Genomic DNA, 17,755 nt, shown 5'->3' on the forward strand with positions numbered 1-17,755 from the left:
CCGGCTGGGAGGAGGGCCTACTAGGCATACGCTCTCTCTCCCTGAATACCTCGAAAAAAAACACAATCAGATTTTTTTTAATTTGGTTGATAATTTACAATCTACTCTATTGACAGCAGAGTAATAAGTAAATGTTTGAGTGTCGTAGTAGCTTGTGATTAACATCCACTGATGGTCTTCACGCGTCTCCTAGGTTAGGTCTTCCGGCCAAAGGCGTTGGAGTCTTCTGTTCGCCAGGGGTTGAGCGGCGAGTTCATTTATTAGATAAAGGATGTGTACCAGTGTCGCGTTTTGCCTATGTAACGCGACAAATAAATTCACGCAGGTCTCGGGTTTAGCGAACAAGTTTATTGGCCGATCCCCTCCACGCTTCCAAGTACAATTATGAGCACTTATACCGTCTGCGGACGTTTCTTCTTCACTGTTACAGTTCCTTTCACCGCTATCCTACGTCAGGTTTTGGTCCGTTGTCGAAGAATCCTTCCTGCCAGAGTCGAATATAACATCAATAAATCCAAGTCCAAGTCACATTGCGACTGATGGTCAGTCAGTCAGTAAGTCTTGGTGTCGAGCCCCATCTGGGGCTGATGACCAGATATTTACTACTTTTAACAGTTACGGTCTTGTTTTTGTGGGGCGCCCTCTCTGACGAGACGAAGGGCCTGCCTTTGTTATGTGCTGCTGGCCCTTGCCAGTGCAATCTGAGTCCCTCGAGACCATATTTTACTGTCTCAGATTTGAGACTTCCATTTCGTCGCCTCTTACGACTCGCAGGGTCACGGTGGAGGTATTCGACCCCGCCTCCACACGGGGTAAAATCAATAAGTCAAAGTCAAGTCACATTGCGACTGACAATAAAAACTGAATACAAACTGTTATATCGTGCGCTCGGACGCAATAGAAAGCATCTTATCCCAGGGTTCGATTTTACGTGTTTTATGTTCATTACCGCGGGAATGCATTATTCCCGATGTTCCAAATAATTCGTTGCCACGGATATTCCTACGCAACTGTCTGTTGCTATTCAATTCGTCGCTAGGGGAACAAACAATTTCCATGTATTCGTTGTCGCTGAAGTATGCGTTCCCATTGCATCCGTTGCACAGCGATGGATGTCATATAGCACGTCACAGTATATTGTCATGTATCCGGGGTTTTGCGTGACTTACAAGATGACTTTTGGATTTGATGATCGAATTCATTGGACCTTACACAACCGGTGACAACAGTTTACAAATCACTATCTGATACACTGTCATCTTGCGACTGAACACTCCATTGGAACTATTTAAACTGAACTGAACTCCACTACTCTGTTTTTTCAGTTCTCCTGACTGTACCCTGTTATAATTCCTTGGCACGGACGCCACGGAAAACATCGTCTTCTTTTACCAAAAATGAGTGTTTATTGGTCCATTACCTAGCAATGGATGTCATTTTATTGTTGAGAGCGGAAATTCGGGGATGTGTTTACCGCACGTTTGCTTAGCAATGGGCATATGCGTCACAATACCAACACTTAAAAACTTTTTAAAATATGTTTCTACCTTATTGTGAATATGGTAACGCGGTTTCGGGTTTCATAAAACGCTTGGAATTTCTGGACTAGCTGAGCCTGTCAAGGACTCTACTTCATCAGTCAGTTAACTAGTTAATTACATAGTTGGCTGCAGTACAGTACCTGACGCAACAGCCGCCCTGAGGAGGGCGTACAGTGTTCTCTCAGGGGGTCCAGTTAACAATCTGGACCCTCCCGCTGGGTGAAGGCCCCTATAATAAGGTTTCTCCTCCCGATATCACATGTCTGCTCTGCCCCACGCACGTAAAAATACGTCCAGTAACTTGCGTCCGTTTCAAATGGGTGTGACAAGCAGTTTCTTCTGTACGACTGCCAACTACTGCACTGTAGGCGAACCCTATTTCAACATTCAGCTCCTACCTCATAGAAAACACTGGGTCTTAAACAGAAACACAACATGGTATTTTTTAGGGAAATAATTGCAGTTTACTGTGGGAATCATATGGAACACGTAAATATAGTGTGGGGAGAAAGCGGGGTGCTGAAAATGTTAAAGCAAGTGGTGCGTGTGGTTACCACTATAGTTTAAAGGGTTGAAAATATTATAGCGATGATTACCTGGCCAAGAAAGACTGTAGTGAACAGGGTGGCTTAGCGGTAACACTAAACTTATATTCCGAGGCGTTCAGTTCGAATCTCCGTCGGGAAACAAGCTATTCTGATATTTTTTAAATATTATTTCCTAGTCCCTGCAAGAAAATTCCCGCATAAAACCGCTTCCTCCCACATCCCTTCCAAATTCATCTTGGGGGCAAGCGGTAACGTAGTTGGTTGAAGCACTATGGTAGAAGCCAGAACGTGGCGGGTTTGATTCCCGATGAGGTCATCGCACTTTTCAATTTACTTACTCCTTCCAGCCGCAATATGGCCCGGGGTCGCCTCAGCCTCTAACAGAACTGAGTACCAGGAATCTTCCTAGGGGGTAAAGGGCGGCCGGCAGGCGCGTAAGGTTGACAACCTCACCGCCATCTTTGAGCCGACTGTCTAGAAAAATGTGGGGACCTCCACGGTCTGTTACAGGGATAACTGTACTTTCGACGTTAAATTCTCTACATACTGGCCGTGCCATAAAACTGTGAGGAAAACAGGTATAACAGCGACCATCAGCTTGCCAAGCTGGAATGTATTGAACGGATTGGCGATGCTGTAACCCTCTTAGACTGGTATCCGAGAGATGAAATCCCAGCCGGAACGCCGGTTACCCTGACCGAAATTTGTCATGCTTTTGCTCAGTCCCTTCAGGTGAATGCCGGGATTAGGCCACAGTCGCTTCCTTCAAACTTGTCATTCACGTATCTTCGTGCCACTGGACGCTGCAGAGCACGTGGCGCTGAAAGACGTGCCGGATGCTCGGGGCGGCGTGGTACAGTAGTGGCGGGGGACGGACGTGGGCTGTAGGTACACAGAGGCGTGTTTGCCTCCTCTACGTCTTTATTTCTGTTGTGGGAGTGCTGCAACAATCTTGTGCATTGTCTTCCCATCCCCTCCTCACGAGCAGCAGTGCCCCCACTACAATTAGCACTTCTCTCATGCGAATTTACAAACCTTGGTAAGTGGGCGGTATCAGCCAATTGGAGTCTTCCCTAAAAGGAACGACCACTAATTGCAGGACGGACTCTTCGGCTGCATGTAACACTTGGTTTGACATTTTTACTTAACAAGAAGAGTATATAGGCCCCCGACGGGTCACTGAAACCTGCCAGCTTTGTGTGGCCGTCTGCATCAGCATTACTGAGATTGGCTGAAGTCAGGAACGCATGTGAATGGCACCGTCTCCATTCGTTGTTCTCCTGGACCCGCAGACTCTGCAGGACTTTGCCCGCCAGAAGGGGCAGCTGGAAAATTTGCGTACATTCTTTCACGTTTTACATTTTAGACCCTAGAATATACAGGTAAAGGTGAATCTATCCTTCTGCCTAATTAATTAAGCACCAGGCCATGAGGAAATATGCTGGAGTAGAGGTATAGCTCCATTCTTGCTCTTGACCTCGGCACTAGATGGAGGTGAGTGGTCAGCTTGACGCCCCTGCCGCATTACCCCAGGGGAAATAGTTCCCGGTACCTATTGGATTGAAGGTTAAAAACCAAACTCTGTGACCTATACTCCGCAAGCGAACTATACCGACCGAGCGACCGACGCTTGTCGGCGAAGTTAGTGCCAACTTTGGCGGATAGAGGGTGTCACGTGATCAGTAAAACGGATCCCCACGGCAGTTCATTTCGGTTTTCTAGACCGGAGCCGCTATTTCCTTGAAATAGCTTCTGAATTATCCCCACGAGGCTGAGTGGACCCCGTTCCAGACCCACTACTTCCCAGAAAATCTTGTAGCGCCAGGAATCAAACCCGGGACCTCTGGATCTGTAACCAGGAACTCTGACCACTAGACCACAGACGGTCATGAATAGGAGGCTACGGAAGTAAATTTGTTTCTGTTCTTAATTAATTAAACACCACTCCATGAAGACGTATGTGTGTTGAGGTATAGCTCCATTCGTGACCTCGCCAATAGATGGAGGTGAGTTATCAGCTTCACGCCCATGCCGCTTTACCCTCGCTATCCATTATTTAGGAGGTCGAGTGGGCACCGGAGTCGGCCTTGACGTCGTGAAAAAGAGAAAAATCTCTTGCTCCTACCGAGAATGGAACTCCGATTCATCGGTTGTCCAGTCCGTGACCTAATCGTTACACCGACTGAACTAGCCCAGATCCTTTATTCAAAATAACTGCATCCTAAATTGTATTTATTTATTTTTTTTTTGGCACTACAGCCCCAGTGGGCCTACCTCCATGAACTTTTCCGTTCACTTCGGTTTTTCTAGATCTTACACATTCGGTAGGACTCCTTGGGCGGGTGATCAGCTCGTTGCAAGGCCTCTACCTGTACACAAACACAGAAAAACGCATACACACGAACTAAACACCCATGACCTGAGTGGGATTCGAACCCACGATCCCAGCTTCCAAGCGAGCGAAGACAGTACATGCCTTAGACCGCTCGGCTACCGTGACCGGCAAATTGTATTTATACCTTCCTTTAATAGGGAACGACTTTCTTTACAGAGAGCCTTAACAATAGAATTCTTGCATACGTATTTTCAGTGTACCGCTGATTTTAACGGGCAGTTCTCTGGCGCTTAAAAATCATCTTTTATTCTGAATACTCTAGGGGCGGTCACTAAAAACAGCGTTAAACGGCTTAAATGTATGTTTGTAAGCACATTTATGGCTTACTCCCCCAATTCTGGAAAAATAGACGCCCACTTCCCCTTCGGAAAAAAACCTGGCAGCGCCCATCGCTACAGCATCCTCATCTTTCACGTAATTAACACTACACTCGGTGCTTGAAGCCTCCCTGTGTCATGAGGTGTCTATGTGTCTTGTTTCGGTTCCCCTGGCTAATTACTGAGTCCCTGCTGATCATGCGCCATGTATCACCTGCAGGGAAATTTCTCTTAAACGTCTAACATTTCGGTCCATGGCTCTTTGGGGTCAATTGAGGTCAAATACAACATAAATAAACTCAGCGACAAGAGACCTCTTGACCTCATTTATATCCAAACATGGCACGGCCGTGATTATAGAATGAATAAAATAGCCATTCGTTTTGTTTGAGGAAGGAAACACGGCTCAATTAGTCGCACCTGTGATCCTGTTCGGTGGGAGGACTCGTCTGCCGTGAGGCTCATCCGAGCACGGGCTCAGACATCGTCGCCCGAGTCCTGGGGTGCACTGGGTCCGGGAACCGCTGTTTCAGTGAGACCTAGATCGGCACGTTCTCAAATATCTCTGTCCACTCACTTATGTATTGGTTTTCTCAGTGGTCTCCTTCCTTCTGGCCTTCCTATCAATATCCCTTATGCATTCCTCTTTTTCCATATTCGCGTTAGATGTCCTGCACATCTCATCCTCCTTGACATGAGCAATTTAATTATATTTGGCAAGGGAACAAATTACGAAGCTCTTCATTATGCAGTTTTCTCCAACCTCCTGTCACTTCATCTCTCTTCGGTCCAAACATTCTCCTCAACACCCTGTTCTCAAACACCCTTAGTCTATGTTCCTCCCTTAATGTCAGAGACCAAGTTTCACACCCATACAGAACCACAAGCAAAATTATAGTTTTGTATATTCTAATTTTTATGATTTTGGACAGCAGACGAGACGACAAAAGGTTGTGGACTGAATGGTAGCAGGCATTACCCGAGTTCAACCTCCTCTTAATTTCCTCCTGAATCAGGTTTCGATCTGTTATCGTTGTTCCCAAATACCAGAACTGTGCCACATTTTCAAAACATCTGTTTCCCATCTTTATGTCGTGACGTTGCCCCCCCCTTTTTTTTGTGACGAGGTAGCAACATATATTGCACTTAGTTTTCTCTGTGTTTACTTCTAGACCAATCTCCTTACTAGCGTCAATTAAAGTTTGTGTGTTTTTCTTTATGGTGTCTACATTATCACCCAGTAGATTCACATCATCAGTATAGACCAACAGCTGATGTGTCCCGTTTAATTTCAGTCCCACCTGGTTCTATTGGACCTTCCTAATGGCATATTCTAAAGAAAAGTTGAAAAGCAGTGGCGATGAAACTTCTCCTAGTTTTAGACCATTCTGGATACGAAAATCATCAGACAAATATTTGCCTATACGGACTTTGCCTTACGTTTCGTTTAAACACATTTAAATCAGTTTCACTAGTTTCATGGGTATCCCAAACTCTATCAGAATATTGTACAATACTTCCCTCCTAACTGAATCACAGGCTTTCTTGAAGTCTATGAATACCTGATGTACTGTCTCATCGTACTCCCGTTTTTCCCCGGTAGCTGACGAATAAAAAAGGATCTGCTCTGTAGTTGATCTGTTATGTCGAAACCCATCCTTACACATTATTAATTTTAGGTTCATTTTAATAGGCCAGGAGCCGGGGTAGCGTAGTCAGTATAGCGACTGATTACGGGCTGGAAGGCCGAGGGGTCGGAATTCTAGTCCCTGTAGGGTCAAGAATTTTCTCTCCTCCAAATCGTCCAGCTGGGCTCTACGGTCTACCCAACCTCCTATCCAATGGGTACCGGGGCTCTTTCCCTGGGAGTAAAGCGGCTGGGAAGTGAAGCTAACCACTCCCTCCAGTTAGTGCCGAGGTTAAGAAAATGTGGATCTGTACTTCCACACCCCCATATGCCTTCGTGGCGTAGGCATGGGCAGAGGGACAATTTTAATAGGCTAATTTACTATCTCTGTCTAGGTCTTCCAAGTGGCCTCTTCCCTTAAGAAAGATTTACTTTCATGTAAACAAGACGCAGATTAGTTTGTCGTCACTCTCATTGTTCCGTGTTGCTTCACGGAAAGTTCAAGGTCGTTACTTAATCATTCAAGGAGCAGAAAAACAAATTCACACTGCGATATCATAACTTGAACAAATGTATACAATAACATACAACATTTTCTTCGAGGATTGTAATTAAAGTCACTCTCTTATGGGATGACTCCGTATAGTATGGTAGAAGAGCACCAAAGTTTCGGAAGAACCTGGTTCATTCAATGCCTCTTCTGCCCTCAAAAGCAGCAACAGGTCCCTCCGAAACGTTGGTGTCTACCAGACTACAAAGCGTATCGTTTTTTAAGACACTGGGAATCCAAATCTCACGTGTAGTACTGTCGTATAACATTTCGGAACCTTTTTCAGCCACCCCCTCCCCCCCAAACCCTAACATACCCCTCAGGCCCAGTCTCAGATTGAAGTTTCAGATACTCTTCTTCAATGGAGAACGTAATTTTTATCTCAAACTACGTGATACATTTTTTCTTTATTGAAAGTGGAGTGGGACCAAGTCCCTTGCACTGCGGCCACTTCTGACCTATTGTACCAGCCCCAGATGATAAGTGAGGGTGATTGTGGAGCAATTGGTGGAATGAAGATTGGCAGGGAAAACCGAAGTACTCGGAGAAAACCTGCACCAGCGCCACTTTGTCCACCACAAATCTCACTTGATCAGACCCGGGATCGAAGCCGGGCTGCCGCGGTGGGAAGCCAGCGAATAACCGCTTGAGCTATGGCGCGGCCCTTACGTGATACCTTACTTATAAACTTTATAAAACACAGAAACTTTTCATCCTAAACAAAAAAATTAATTATTCCTTTCGCAGAAAAGACTTAACAAAGGAACACTGTCAGTACCAGTATTTCAAAATATAATTTCTGTCCACGCACAGACTAGGCAGTCAGTATGTACGAGTACTTCAGAAATAATTCATACAGATGCTTTCTGAAAACGCCGCTCTGGCCGATGAAATATTGTGCGAATTATTTTGTGACTGTACAGGAACATCTTATAACTTATGTAGGTGCAGAGAGAGTGTAAAGCTACTATACAAGTTCCTGCTGTCAAGGTACAGCCTAATATGGTCCTGCAACAGTGTGCAGAACTGCACTTTTCGTGACTGTACAGTAACATTTTATAGCTTACTGTAGGTGCAGAGAGGCTGTAAAGCTATTTAGGTTCCTGCTGTCACATCGTACAGCCCGATAGGGACCTGCAACAGTGTGCAGAACTGCACTTTTCGTGACTGAACAGTAACATTTTATAGCTTACTGTAGGTGCAGAAAGGCTGTAAAGCTATTTAGGTTCCTGCTGTCACCGTACAGTCTGATAGGAACCTGCAACAGTGTGCAGAACTGCACTTTTCGTGACTGTACAGGAACATTTTACAGCTTACTGTAGTATAGAGAGGCTGTAAAGCTATTTAAGTTCCTGCTGTCACCGTACAGCCTGATAGGGACCTGCAACCGTGCAGAACTGCACTTCTCATGACTGTACAGGAACACTTTATAGCTTTCTGTAGGTGCAAAGAGGCTGTAAAGCTCTCTGACATTTTTCCTGGACACTTTATGAAACACCGGAAACACACCGCAACTTCATTAGAAAGATCAGTGAGTTAATATTATTCAGAGAAATAATAATTATTTATTGTAAACCATAAGAACCGCATAGAAATATTGCGTGGGGGAAGATGTAGAAGGTGGTACATGACTGCCTCTGTGATCTAGTGGTTACAGTTCCTGGCTACAGATCCAGAGGTCCCGGGTTTGATTCCCGGCGCCACCAGATTTTCTGAGAAGTAGTGGGTCTGGAACGGAGTCCACTCAGCCTCGTGAGAATATCTGAGGATATATTTCAAGGAAATAGCGACTCAGGTCCATAAAGCCGAGCTTAACGGCCGTCTGGATCCGTTGCGCTGACCACGTAACACCCTTTATCCACAAAAGTTGGCACTAACTTCGCCGACAAGCGGCCGTCGCTCGGTCGGTATAGTTCGCTTGCGGACTACAGATCACGGAGTTTTGCGGGTGGTACATATATTAACCACTGTGCTGTAAATGGTTAAGTCAATGTATACTTGATGTGCTTCATCTCACCAACAATATTCGACACGTGGGAAACATAGTAACGATTTTACTAAAGCAGTTGCTTTATGATCTGGGCCGCACTGGGCCCCGTGCGACAGTTTCTCACCCCTGTCTCAACGCTTGGACCCCGAGATTGTGTGCCGTGGTGTAATGATGCCTGGGCAGAATCATGCTGAAACAGGGCGCGTCTTATTATTAAGGATATTGTAATAACAAATACGAGGTCCCCCAGCCATAATCTCAGTTCCTTATACGAACCACTTCATATGCAATGCATGAGTGTATTTGTATGCTAAAGGATTCGGGTGCCCAATTGCCGGAAGGCAAACAATTATAAAGAAGAAATCAAAGCATCTTGAAGACTGAGGATTTCTGGGTTGTAACGTCGTATATTTCGGAGGTACGTCACCTACGTCTTTAGTGCCGCAGAGTAACCCAAGCAGCCAAACTCAGCTTGCCGCCTGCTTATGCCGGCTTATTGGTTATCTTAATTTTCGATCCTCAATATGGAGGCAATGTGTTCTTTCGAAACGTCGGTTTTTTTTAACTATATTGCGTTACAACCCAGAAGACCGCACTATATAACAGCCGTGGGAACCTCAAATCCAACACTAACACATCTTGTAAATATTCAAGGAAGTGTATTGTGTGAACCAAGTTGTCAAGTGGACAACTGGCCTGCCGCTGGGGGTCGCCGAGCGGGTCAGCACAGCGGCTATGCTCTAGATCAGCATTCGGGAGGTACCTGGTTCAAATGTTGTCCGGGACACCGGGTATCCTGAGGTTTCCAATAAGGCCACTGCTACGACCGTCTTTCCAAATGATTGTTCGTGTACGAGTATAATCTTACCATTCGGTAGTTTAGCTATGGTCGTCACGTGATCCATCATAAGTAGACAGTGAGTGTATGGAGAACTTGCGCAGATCTTCTGTTGCCAAGATAAATTCATAACGAAATTAGTGCCTACTGGGATGTGACGCCTTGCAGTCTTGTGAATTGTATAGGAATTTCAGAGGAACTTGTTGCTTCTATCTTCAGGATATGAGAGAGAGCAGCATGTCGGTATCTACAAGACAGCACGGCATCGATCAATCCTAAAAAGGGCAAACCTTTTCACAGTAGCTGCTGTGAGATTGGGAAGTAGTGATTTGATTCCCGGCAAGGGCAGAGAATTTTCGCCACGCTATCCGAACCGATCCCGAATCACCCTGGGACCTACACAGCCTCCCAGCCAATGGATACACCCAGGGTGTTGAGGCCGGAGCCACATCCATCTGCTGCCCAGGTGAAGCTATATGTCCACTCCCCCAGGCTCCAGGGCGTGATGTTTATTTACGTGCTGGGACAACTGTACTTACCTTAACGTTTACGGTACTTCATAGGTGGAACAGGTGGTGGTGCACCGGAGGACATGTCTGGGGTACCCAGAGGAATAAAACCATCATCTGGACCACTGAGTGTAAGGTAATCTCCTGTGCTTAAGTATTTAAGCAGCACGTCATGAGGACTTATCGGAGAGTGGAGGTATAGCTCCACCAATCTTGACCCCAGTAGCAGATGGATTTGAGTGGTCAGCTTCTGGCCCCTGCCGCTTTACCCCCGTGGAAGGAACACTCGGTACCCATGGGAATGGAGGCTAGGTGGACCCCAGAGCGTGTGTGGGCACTATGGAGAAGGAAAGATGGTATGAATTGATTGATCTGGCTCAGGATAGGGACCAGTGAAAAGCTCTTGTGAACATGGTAATGAACCTTCGGGTTCCATGAAATGCTTGGAAATTCCTGAGTAGCTGCAAATTTGGCTTCTCCTCAAGAAGGGCTCAGCTCCATAAGTAAGTAAGTGAGTTAGGATTGAGGCAGTGCTCAAATGGTTAGGTACTGGCTTTTTACCGCGAGGCCACGGCTTCAACCTCCGGTGTCTTCCTGTGCGGTTGGTGGTGGAAGCGGTGTCATTGAAGCAGGTTTAATTCCGAGTTCCTTCCATTTTCCCCTTGCTAATTATCCGACAACTGCTCCGTATTTAAGTACCTCCACCGCCCACCCCCTTGAAGTGTGCAGTGACCCTGATCACACACAACATTATCACATCCTCTGTCTTCAAGTTAGGAGCTTCATCCCAGATCCAGTACCTGGCTGGTTATACAGTCAGGAAGTTAGTCTGTGGACAGTATTATCTTCTGGTGTGACACCGTGTAGTCTAGCAGAGTTCACTGACGTTTCGGAGGAACGTATTGCTTCCACTTTCAGGATCGAAGTGTAAACCAAAATAAGACGCAGGTAGTGAGTGCTGCTCGCTTCTTCGTGGTTGCTTGGTTTAATTTTCGATCCTGAAGATGGAGGCAGTACGTTCCTCCGTGTCGTTGGGTAACTATAGGAATGCATGGCGTCACAATCCAGAGAAACTTACTCTGCAGTCATTGCCATGAGTGCATCAAACCGGCGTAGTTTATGGTGGTAGACATCAGCATCTGAAAGTTCAGATTTACTTCACAACAACAGGCAAAACGTGAACAGAAAGTCTTGAATTACACATGTATGTAATTTATTATACAAAGGTCAATATAAAACAATGGTTACAGAAGTTCTGACATCTTGTGTTAATACAATAAACTTAATACTGCAAGAGGTAAAAATATGTTTGGAATGTATGAAACGATGGAAATGCTCAACACAACTCAGGAGTGTAGAAGAAATGGCGCTGAACTGCTTCCCAGGACGAAAAAATCCCAACGTTTTCAAAATGGCGCCACTTCAGACTGTCGATCAGTGTTCCGCCGCCCATCCTATGATAGCGGTTTTGGCATTATTACGTAAACACTCGCAACAATCAACTGGTTACTACAACAGTACCCGAGAACATTCGACAGTCTGTTGTTGCAGGCAACGGACATGCCTACCACTAATCAGTTTTGAACTACACAAAAATAAACGCGGGTGGATTCCATATGCACGACGTTTTAAAACTACTTAATGTAAATTCTAATTTAGACATCTCTGTGACCCAGAAAACACGACTAATGTTTTATTACATTAAGTCAGTAAGTAAAGAACAATTGTGTTGCTCAATTAAGTAGAGAAAACTCCTTATAGGGGCGCAAAGCGCAATCGAACAGTACAGGTCGTATCTCTTTATTCCGCCATTTCGCGGTTTGGCACGAATTTAGTTTGCCGGATGGCCACTCCCCGCCAGCGGCGCTAGGTGTCCATCATTTGCTAGTGTTTCCATGTATCCCTCAATCGTGGCTGCTTTGCTTTTGACTTTTCTCCGTTACTCACCCACAAATACGAGTTATTTACGTATTTTGGCACCATGATATACTGACCACCTGTGGGTCTGACAGGCACTGATTCCAGTGACATGCGTTTCATGTAGAGCAAACCCTCGCTAATCCTGTTAATCTGGATGTCGGATAATCGAGATCGAAATATGAAGAAGTATGTTCACAGTTGAGGACATACTTTAAAAGACATATGGGATTCAAGAGCAAGCGGGATTAGAACAAGAGGACTTTGAGATTGTGTTGAGAAGATTGGCTTGAGAACGATGAAGGAGACCCTGGATTTCAGCTTCTAACAGAGAAAAAAACTGCTGCAATTTTATTTATTTTCATTATTACTACCTATATTATTAAATTCTCAATTTAGTTGTTTCTCTAATTGTTTTGTGGCTATTTTTTTCTTCATTAATCCGGATTATAGGTTAATTCGGATAACCTCCCAATCCAGATTAGCGAGGATTTACTGTAATATAGCATTAATTTCTTGTCTGTAGTTCACAAACGATGCGAAAGCGTATACTGTATTTTCTGTTACCCTACTCCGGGATGCGCTGATCGCAATAAGCCGAAGATAGGCGGTATTATTACTAGGAAGTAATAAAAATTAAATTTATGAGGGATTTAAACCCTTTTAAGCAGAGTCGTCACTATACGTACCGCCCACTTTAACATTAAGAACTTCATTCGTTCTGTCCAATATAACTATGGGCTGTGTCATTCTCACAATCACAGAGATTATTTCCACAAACAGAATTACGCAGTTGGTCTTTATAATGGAGAAACGGTGTTTTCTGTGACGCAGGGACTCCGTCTTATAAACATTATTTAGATGAACTTCACGATTCTCTTCTCAACGCTTTAGCCTATCACAAGTCAGTAAATAGGTCACAAATCTAAGTAAAACAGCTGTAACGGACGTAACAGTTTTCTATGTGTATCACTAGGTAGCAACACAGTCCAGCTTCATGACAGTCTAGGCAGCAGACGCATATGCACATGTTCAGAGTCTGGTTTCAGCAGTGAAATGGCGACCGTGGTTGAGTGTATACTACCGAAGAGCAGCGTTCTGTTGTGCTTTTTTTGTGGGCAAAAGGGCTCAGTGCAAGGGATGTTTATAAAGAAATGTTTCCTATTAACAGTGGGAAGTATCTGTCGCGTACACACATCCTATGTGACTGTGAGGCCACAGCTTATTTAAGATTTCGTCAATTGGGTCAGTTTTTTATGGAACCAAGTGACTTTTATGACGCCCCCATAAGCAGGGTCCTACACTTTATTAAAAGTGTAGGATTAATAAAGGACTAATCCAAGGGGAAGCACAATAGATCATTGAAGGTCGCAGTGCGGGGGCCGGGTTTCATGGCCCACCCCATACATACATACATACATTACATCTGTCGCGTAAAGCGTTTCACAGATGAAACGGAGATGCGGAAGTGGCTGAGACAAATGTGTCAGTGTTTGTGGAGGATCTGTCGAGAAATTAATGTTTTTTCCAAGGTTCGAGTAACACATGTTTTGCGTTTTATATCCATTTGTGGCCTATTTACTGACTCTCCTCGTAAATTTAATGACACGCATTTATTGCGTGACCTACCCTCGTTCTGACGTTGCAGCTTCCTGATTCAGATGTTTTCCCTTGAGGAAGTCTCCAGCTGTATCAGGTTAAGTACAGTGACGTATGGGAACACGATTAGTCTTGGGTCTGAGATTAGTGTAGATTCTTGTGCTGATACAAAAGTTAATTTCACACCACCGGTAGACGGATTGAGTTTTGTGGGAAGGCTAGTATTAATATTCCCCAAGAAACGCTTCGCGAAATTTAAAAAGAACCGCCTAATCCATGTCTCCAACATTCTCTTGCGTCAGATTAATAATACACGTAACTTCAATGCACTCACGCGTTTGAACAGGAACTTCAGGCCCTGCACGTTGTTGTTTACTGTGGATGCAATTCCAGTGGCCGGTTAACATGCACAGTACTTGTGGAGGTTTCGGGTAAGGTAAAGTAAAGGTAAAGTTGACCCTGTGCTTAACTAATTAAGCACTACGCCGTGAAGATATATGGAGGAGTGGATGTATGGGTCCACACTTTCTTGACCTCGGCACTAGCTGGAGGTGAGCGGTCAGCTCCACGCCCCGGCAGCTTTACCACCGGGGAAAGAGCCCCCTGTACCCATTAGATAGGAGGCTGGGTGGGCCCCAGAGCCGGTCTGGACGATATGGAGAAATGAAATTCTTGATCCTACCGGGACCCGAACTCCGACCCCTCAGTCGTTCAGCTCGTAGCCAGTCGCTATACCGACTACGCTATCCCGGCTCCTCGAATGTCTTGCACAGACACAAAACGAAAGAATATGTGCGCTCTACACGTTTTCTACCTGTCATTTCTTTGATCAGCGTACCGTATTGGTGTTTCACAACGCACTGTTGTCTCTGTGCTTAATTAATTAAGCAGCGTACTGTGAAGATGTATGGGGGAGTAGAGGTGTATAACTTCATGCTTCCTTAGCCTCGTCAATAGGTAGGTCAGTGGCCAGGTTCGCGCTCCGGTCACTTTACCCCCGGGGACAGAGCACTCCGTACCCATTGGATAAGAAACTGGGTAGGCCACAGAACCGGTCTGGACGCACGTACTCCGGTTCCTTGGCCATCCAGCCCATAGGCCGTCGCTATACCGACTGAGCTTTCCCGGTACTCAGATCGAAAAAAAGTGAAAGTTTGATGTGGTACGTAATGAAAGCTATCTTCATGAAGCAGTTACACTTTATTTCGGCTCGCACAGAATATTAGAGAAACCTACCTACCCGTCGCAGGTAACTCAACTTATTTTTCCAGCCGAAAGTTCTCACCAATTTACTGCACCAAGTAACACCATCCAACTCTTTCAATTTAGGAGGAATGTGACAGACTCCGCACTGAGAGACTGGTTAATCTCTTGTGTGTGCCGCCAGTGTGCGACAATATTTAGTGTGTCCCAGGAGGAAAGGTCAATATTCTGGAAGGTCACAGTATCGGTCATTCTAAGCAAAAAAGTGTATACGTACATATGTTCTATTCCGAACTGTTTCCAAGATAGAGCTGTTTCAGTGTTTCTTTCCCCCTCTTGCTCCCACTTTGGACCATAGGGCCGATTTCTAAGTTTCATTATCATTTTACAGACGGTAGGACTTTTTGAACAAGTGATCAGCTCGTCGCACGGCCTCTACCTAAACACAGAATAAGCGCATACACACATCAAACATCCATGCCTTGTGTGGGATTCGAACCCATGATCCCGGCTTCCGAGCTAGCGAAGAAGAAGCCTTAGACCGCTCGGCTACCGTGACCGGTTATTTCACTGTACAGTTCCAAAACTGCTAAGAAAGAGATGTTGCGTACTGTTTCTAATACCGGTATTTATTGTTCAAGTGATAAAGTTGGTGCAGTTTACCCAGTATAATACATTTTATAAAACTGCACCGTCAGAATCAACGCTCTTTGCAACTCGTGAGAGGACACGGGCGTGTTGCTCGTCTGTACAGTGAAATAGCTCTAGCTTCTAAACCGTCCGGAATAGGACACATGTACGTGTACACTTTTCTTTGCTTAGAATGACCGATATTATGAACATAATATTGACCTTTCCTCCTGGGACACCCTGTAGAATCAAATAGAACTGAGAATGATGCTAGTACGGGCTAATCGCAATACTATTTGGGCATTTTCCTCGAGAGATCGAGAAAAACCAATAGAAATCTCAAGCAGGATATCCAGCGTCACGACCGAGATTCGAAACCAGCACATCTCGAATACAAGTCTAGATCGTTACTCTCGCTCGATCTGATGTATGGGGGCATGTGACACGCCCGGGTCTTCTGTTACATACGGGCCGTGTCCCTTAGATTTATTCACGAACTCATGGCGATAATTCATACGCTGAAGTTAGCTTTAGCGATCTCAGAAAGAACGGACCTCGAATTAATTCAATACACTTGCTTGCCATATTCATTACACTGGCGCCCCGATGCTCAAGGCAGTTCTGGTCGGCTCGCGACCATGCCTTTAAGTTCCCAAATTTGGAATGTCGCATTACTATGCTAATGATCGCGCTGTTTCAAGTTCGAATAAATGAATTCTCTCACAATAAAATCAACAGTAATCCACAGTCCAGTGCCGCGCCATATCTCAAGCGGTTAGTCGCTGGCTTCCCACCGCAGCGGCCCGGGTTCGATCCTGGGTCTGGTCAAGTGGGATTTGTGGTGGACAAAGTGGCGCTGGGGCAGGTTTTCTCCGAGTACTTCGGTTTCCCCTGCCAATCTTCATTCCATCAATTGCTCCACAATCACCCTCACCTATCATCTGGGGCTGGTACAATAGGCCAGAAGTGGCCGCAGTACAAGGGACTTAGTCCCACCCCACTAGCAATAAAAAAAAATCCACAGTCCTGTATTTCATACGTGAGTGGTCCAGACAGTGGCGGATTTAAGGGAACGCCGTCCATTAGAAGTTTGATGCGTGTTTCGGAATGTATTGAGAACACTTTGGCCCGGCGTAAAAGCTGACGTCTGCTTGCTAAAAGCTATCGACCACATTAGAGTCTAGAGCAAACTGGATCACACGAATGGATGCTTTATAAGAAGGCTTACATACTGTGACTTGCAGACCCATTGCAAAATAACAGCTGTGTAAAGAGGGGACAGTGCAACAAACGTTGCTAGGGAACATCTGTGGACAAGTTGTTTCTCCGTAACCGAGAGAACACGGAAAGGAAGAAACGTTTTCTGTGTGGTCCGTGCCAGCGCTATAAAGCGAGGACATTCACATGACTAGACCGCTGTGGTAGCGAATACTGCTAGAAATAGGGCATAATCTGCTGTACTGAGCCTGGACTGACAGAGGCCTTGTATATATTGTACATAGAATTAGAAAGTAAGATTAAATTTGTAAATATATGTAAATACTGACAATGGACATAACTAATACAGGCTATGACTAACAAATGACAAACCCGACTTCTCGTCAGAGAGGGCGCCCCAAATGGACAGGACAGTAACTTTCATATAAGAAACATCTTGTCATGAGCCTCAGCTGGGGGCTCGACACCAAGACAGACAGTGACCGACCGTCAGTCGCAACGTGACTCTTACTTTGAGATTTTTGGAGTGTAGGCCCGTGTGAAGGTGGGTTCGACTGCCTCCATCGTAGCCCTGCGAGCCGTAGGAGGCGACGAAAAGGGAACCCAGTGCCTGGAGGTATAACTGGGCCACCCTGTGCTTGAGTATATAAATACGGGGTCCTGGCCCTCCAGGTTAGAGTCTCAAATCTCAGTCAGTAAAATCCGGCCATGAGCCCCGCCGGACTCGGACACGAGAAAGATCGGCTGGCGAGGACCAGCAGCAGCTGTAAACGACAGACTCGTTCTCTCTTCATCAACAAACTCGCAACTGACAGTAACAAAAATCTGGTCTTGGGCCCCAAAAAGGTTCTTGAAAACAAGAGAGATTGGCCG

The 17,755-nt window shown here is 45.4% G+C and overlaps 1 protein-coding gene across 1 annotated transcript in view; it reads right to left on the bottom strand.

Moving 5' to 3' along the window:
* Window positions 1–432: 432 nt before the first annotated feature.
* Window positions 433–17,755, bottom strand: part of LOC111874011 (dendritic arbor reduction protein 1) — a 235,113-nt gene continuing 217,790 nt past the window's right edge. Inside the window, exons 4-5 of the mRNA XM_033755298.1 lie at window positions 11,394–11,454; window positions 433–484 (exon numbers count right to left, since the gene is read on the bottom strand). Coding sequence (XP_033611189.1) covers window positions 448–484; window positions 11,394–11,454 — 98 coding nt within the window. The 3' untranslated portion in view covers window positions 433–447. The remainder of the gene's footprint in view (window positions 485–11,393; window positions 11,455–17,755) is intronic.

Source organism: Cryptotermes secundus, unplaced genomic scaffold (genome assembly GCF_002891405.2).
Source record: "Cryptotermes secundus unplaced genomic scaffold, Csec_1.0 scaffold1230, whole genome shotgun sequence".
Taxonomy (NCBI): Eukaryota; Metazoa; Arthropoda; class Insecta; order Blattodea; family Kalotermitidae; genus Cryptotermes; species Cryptotermes secundus.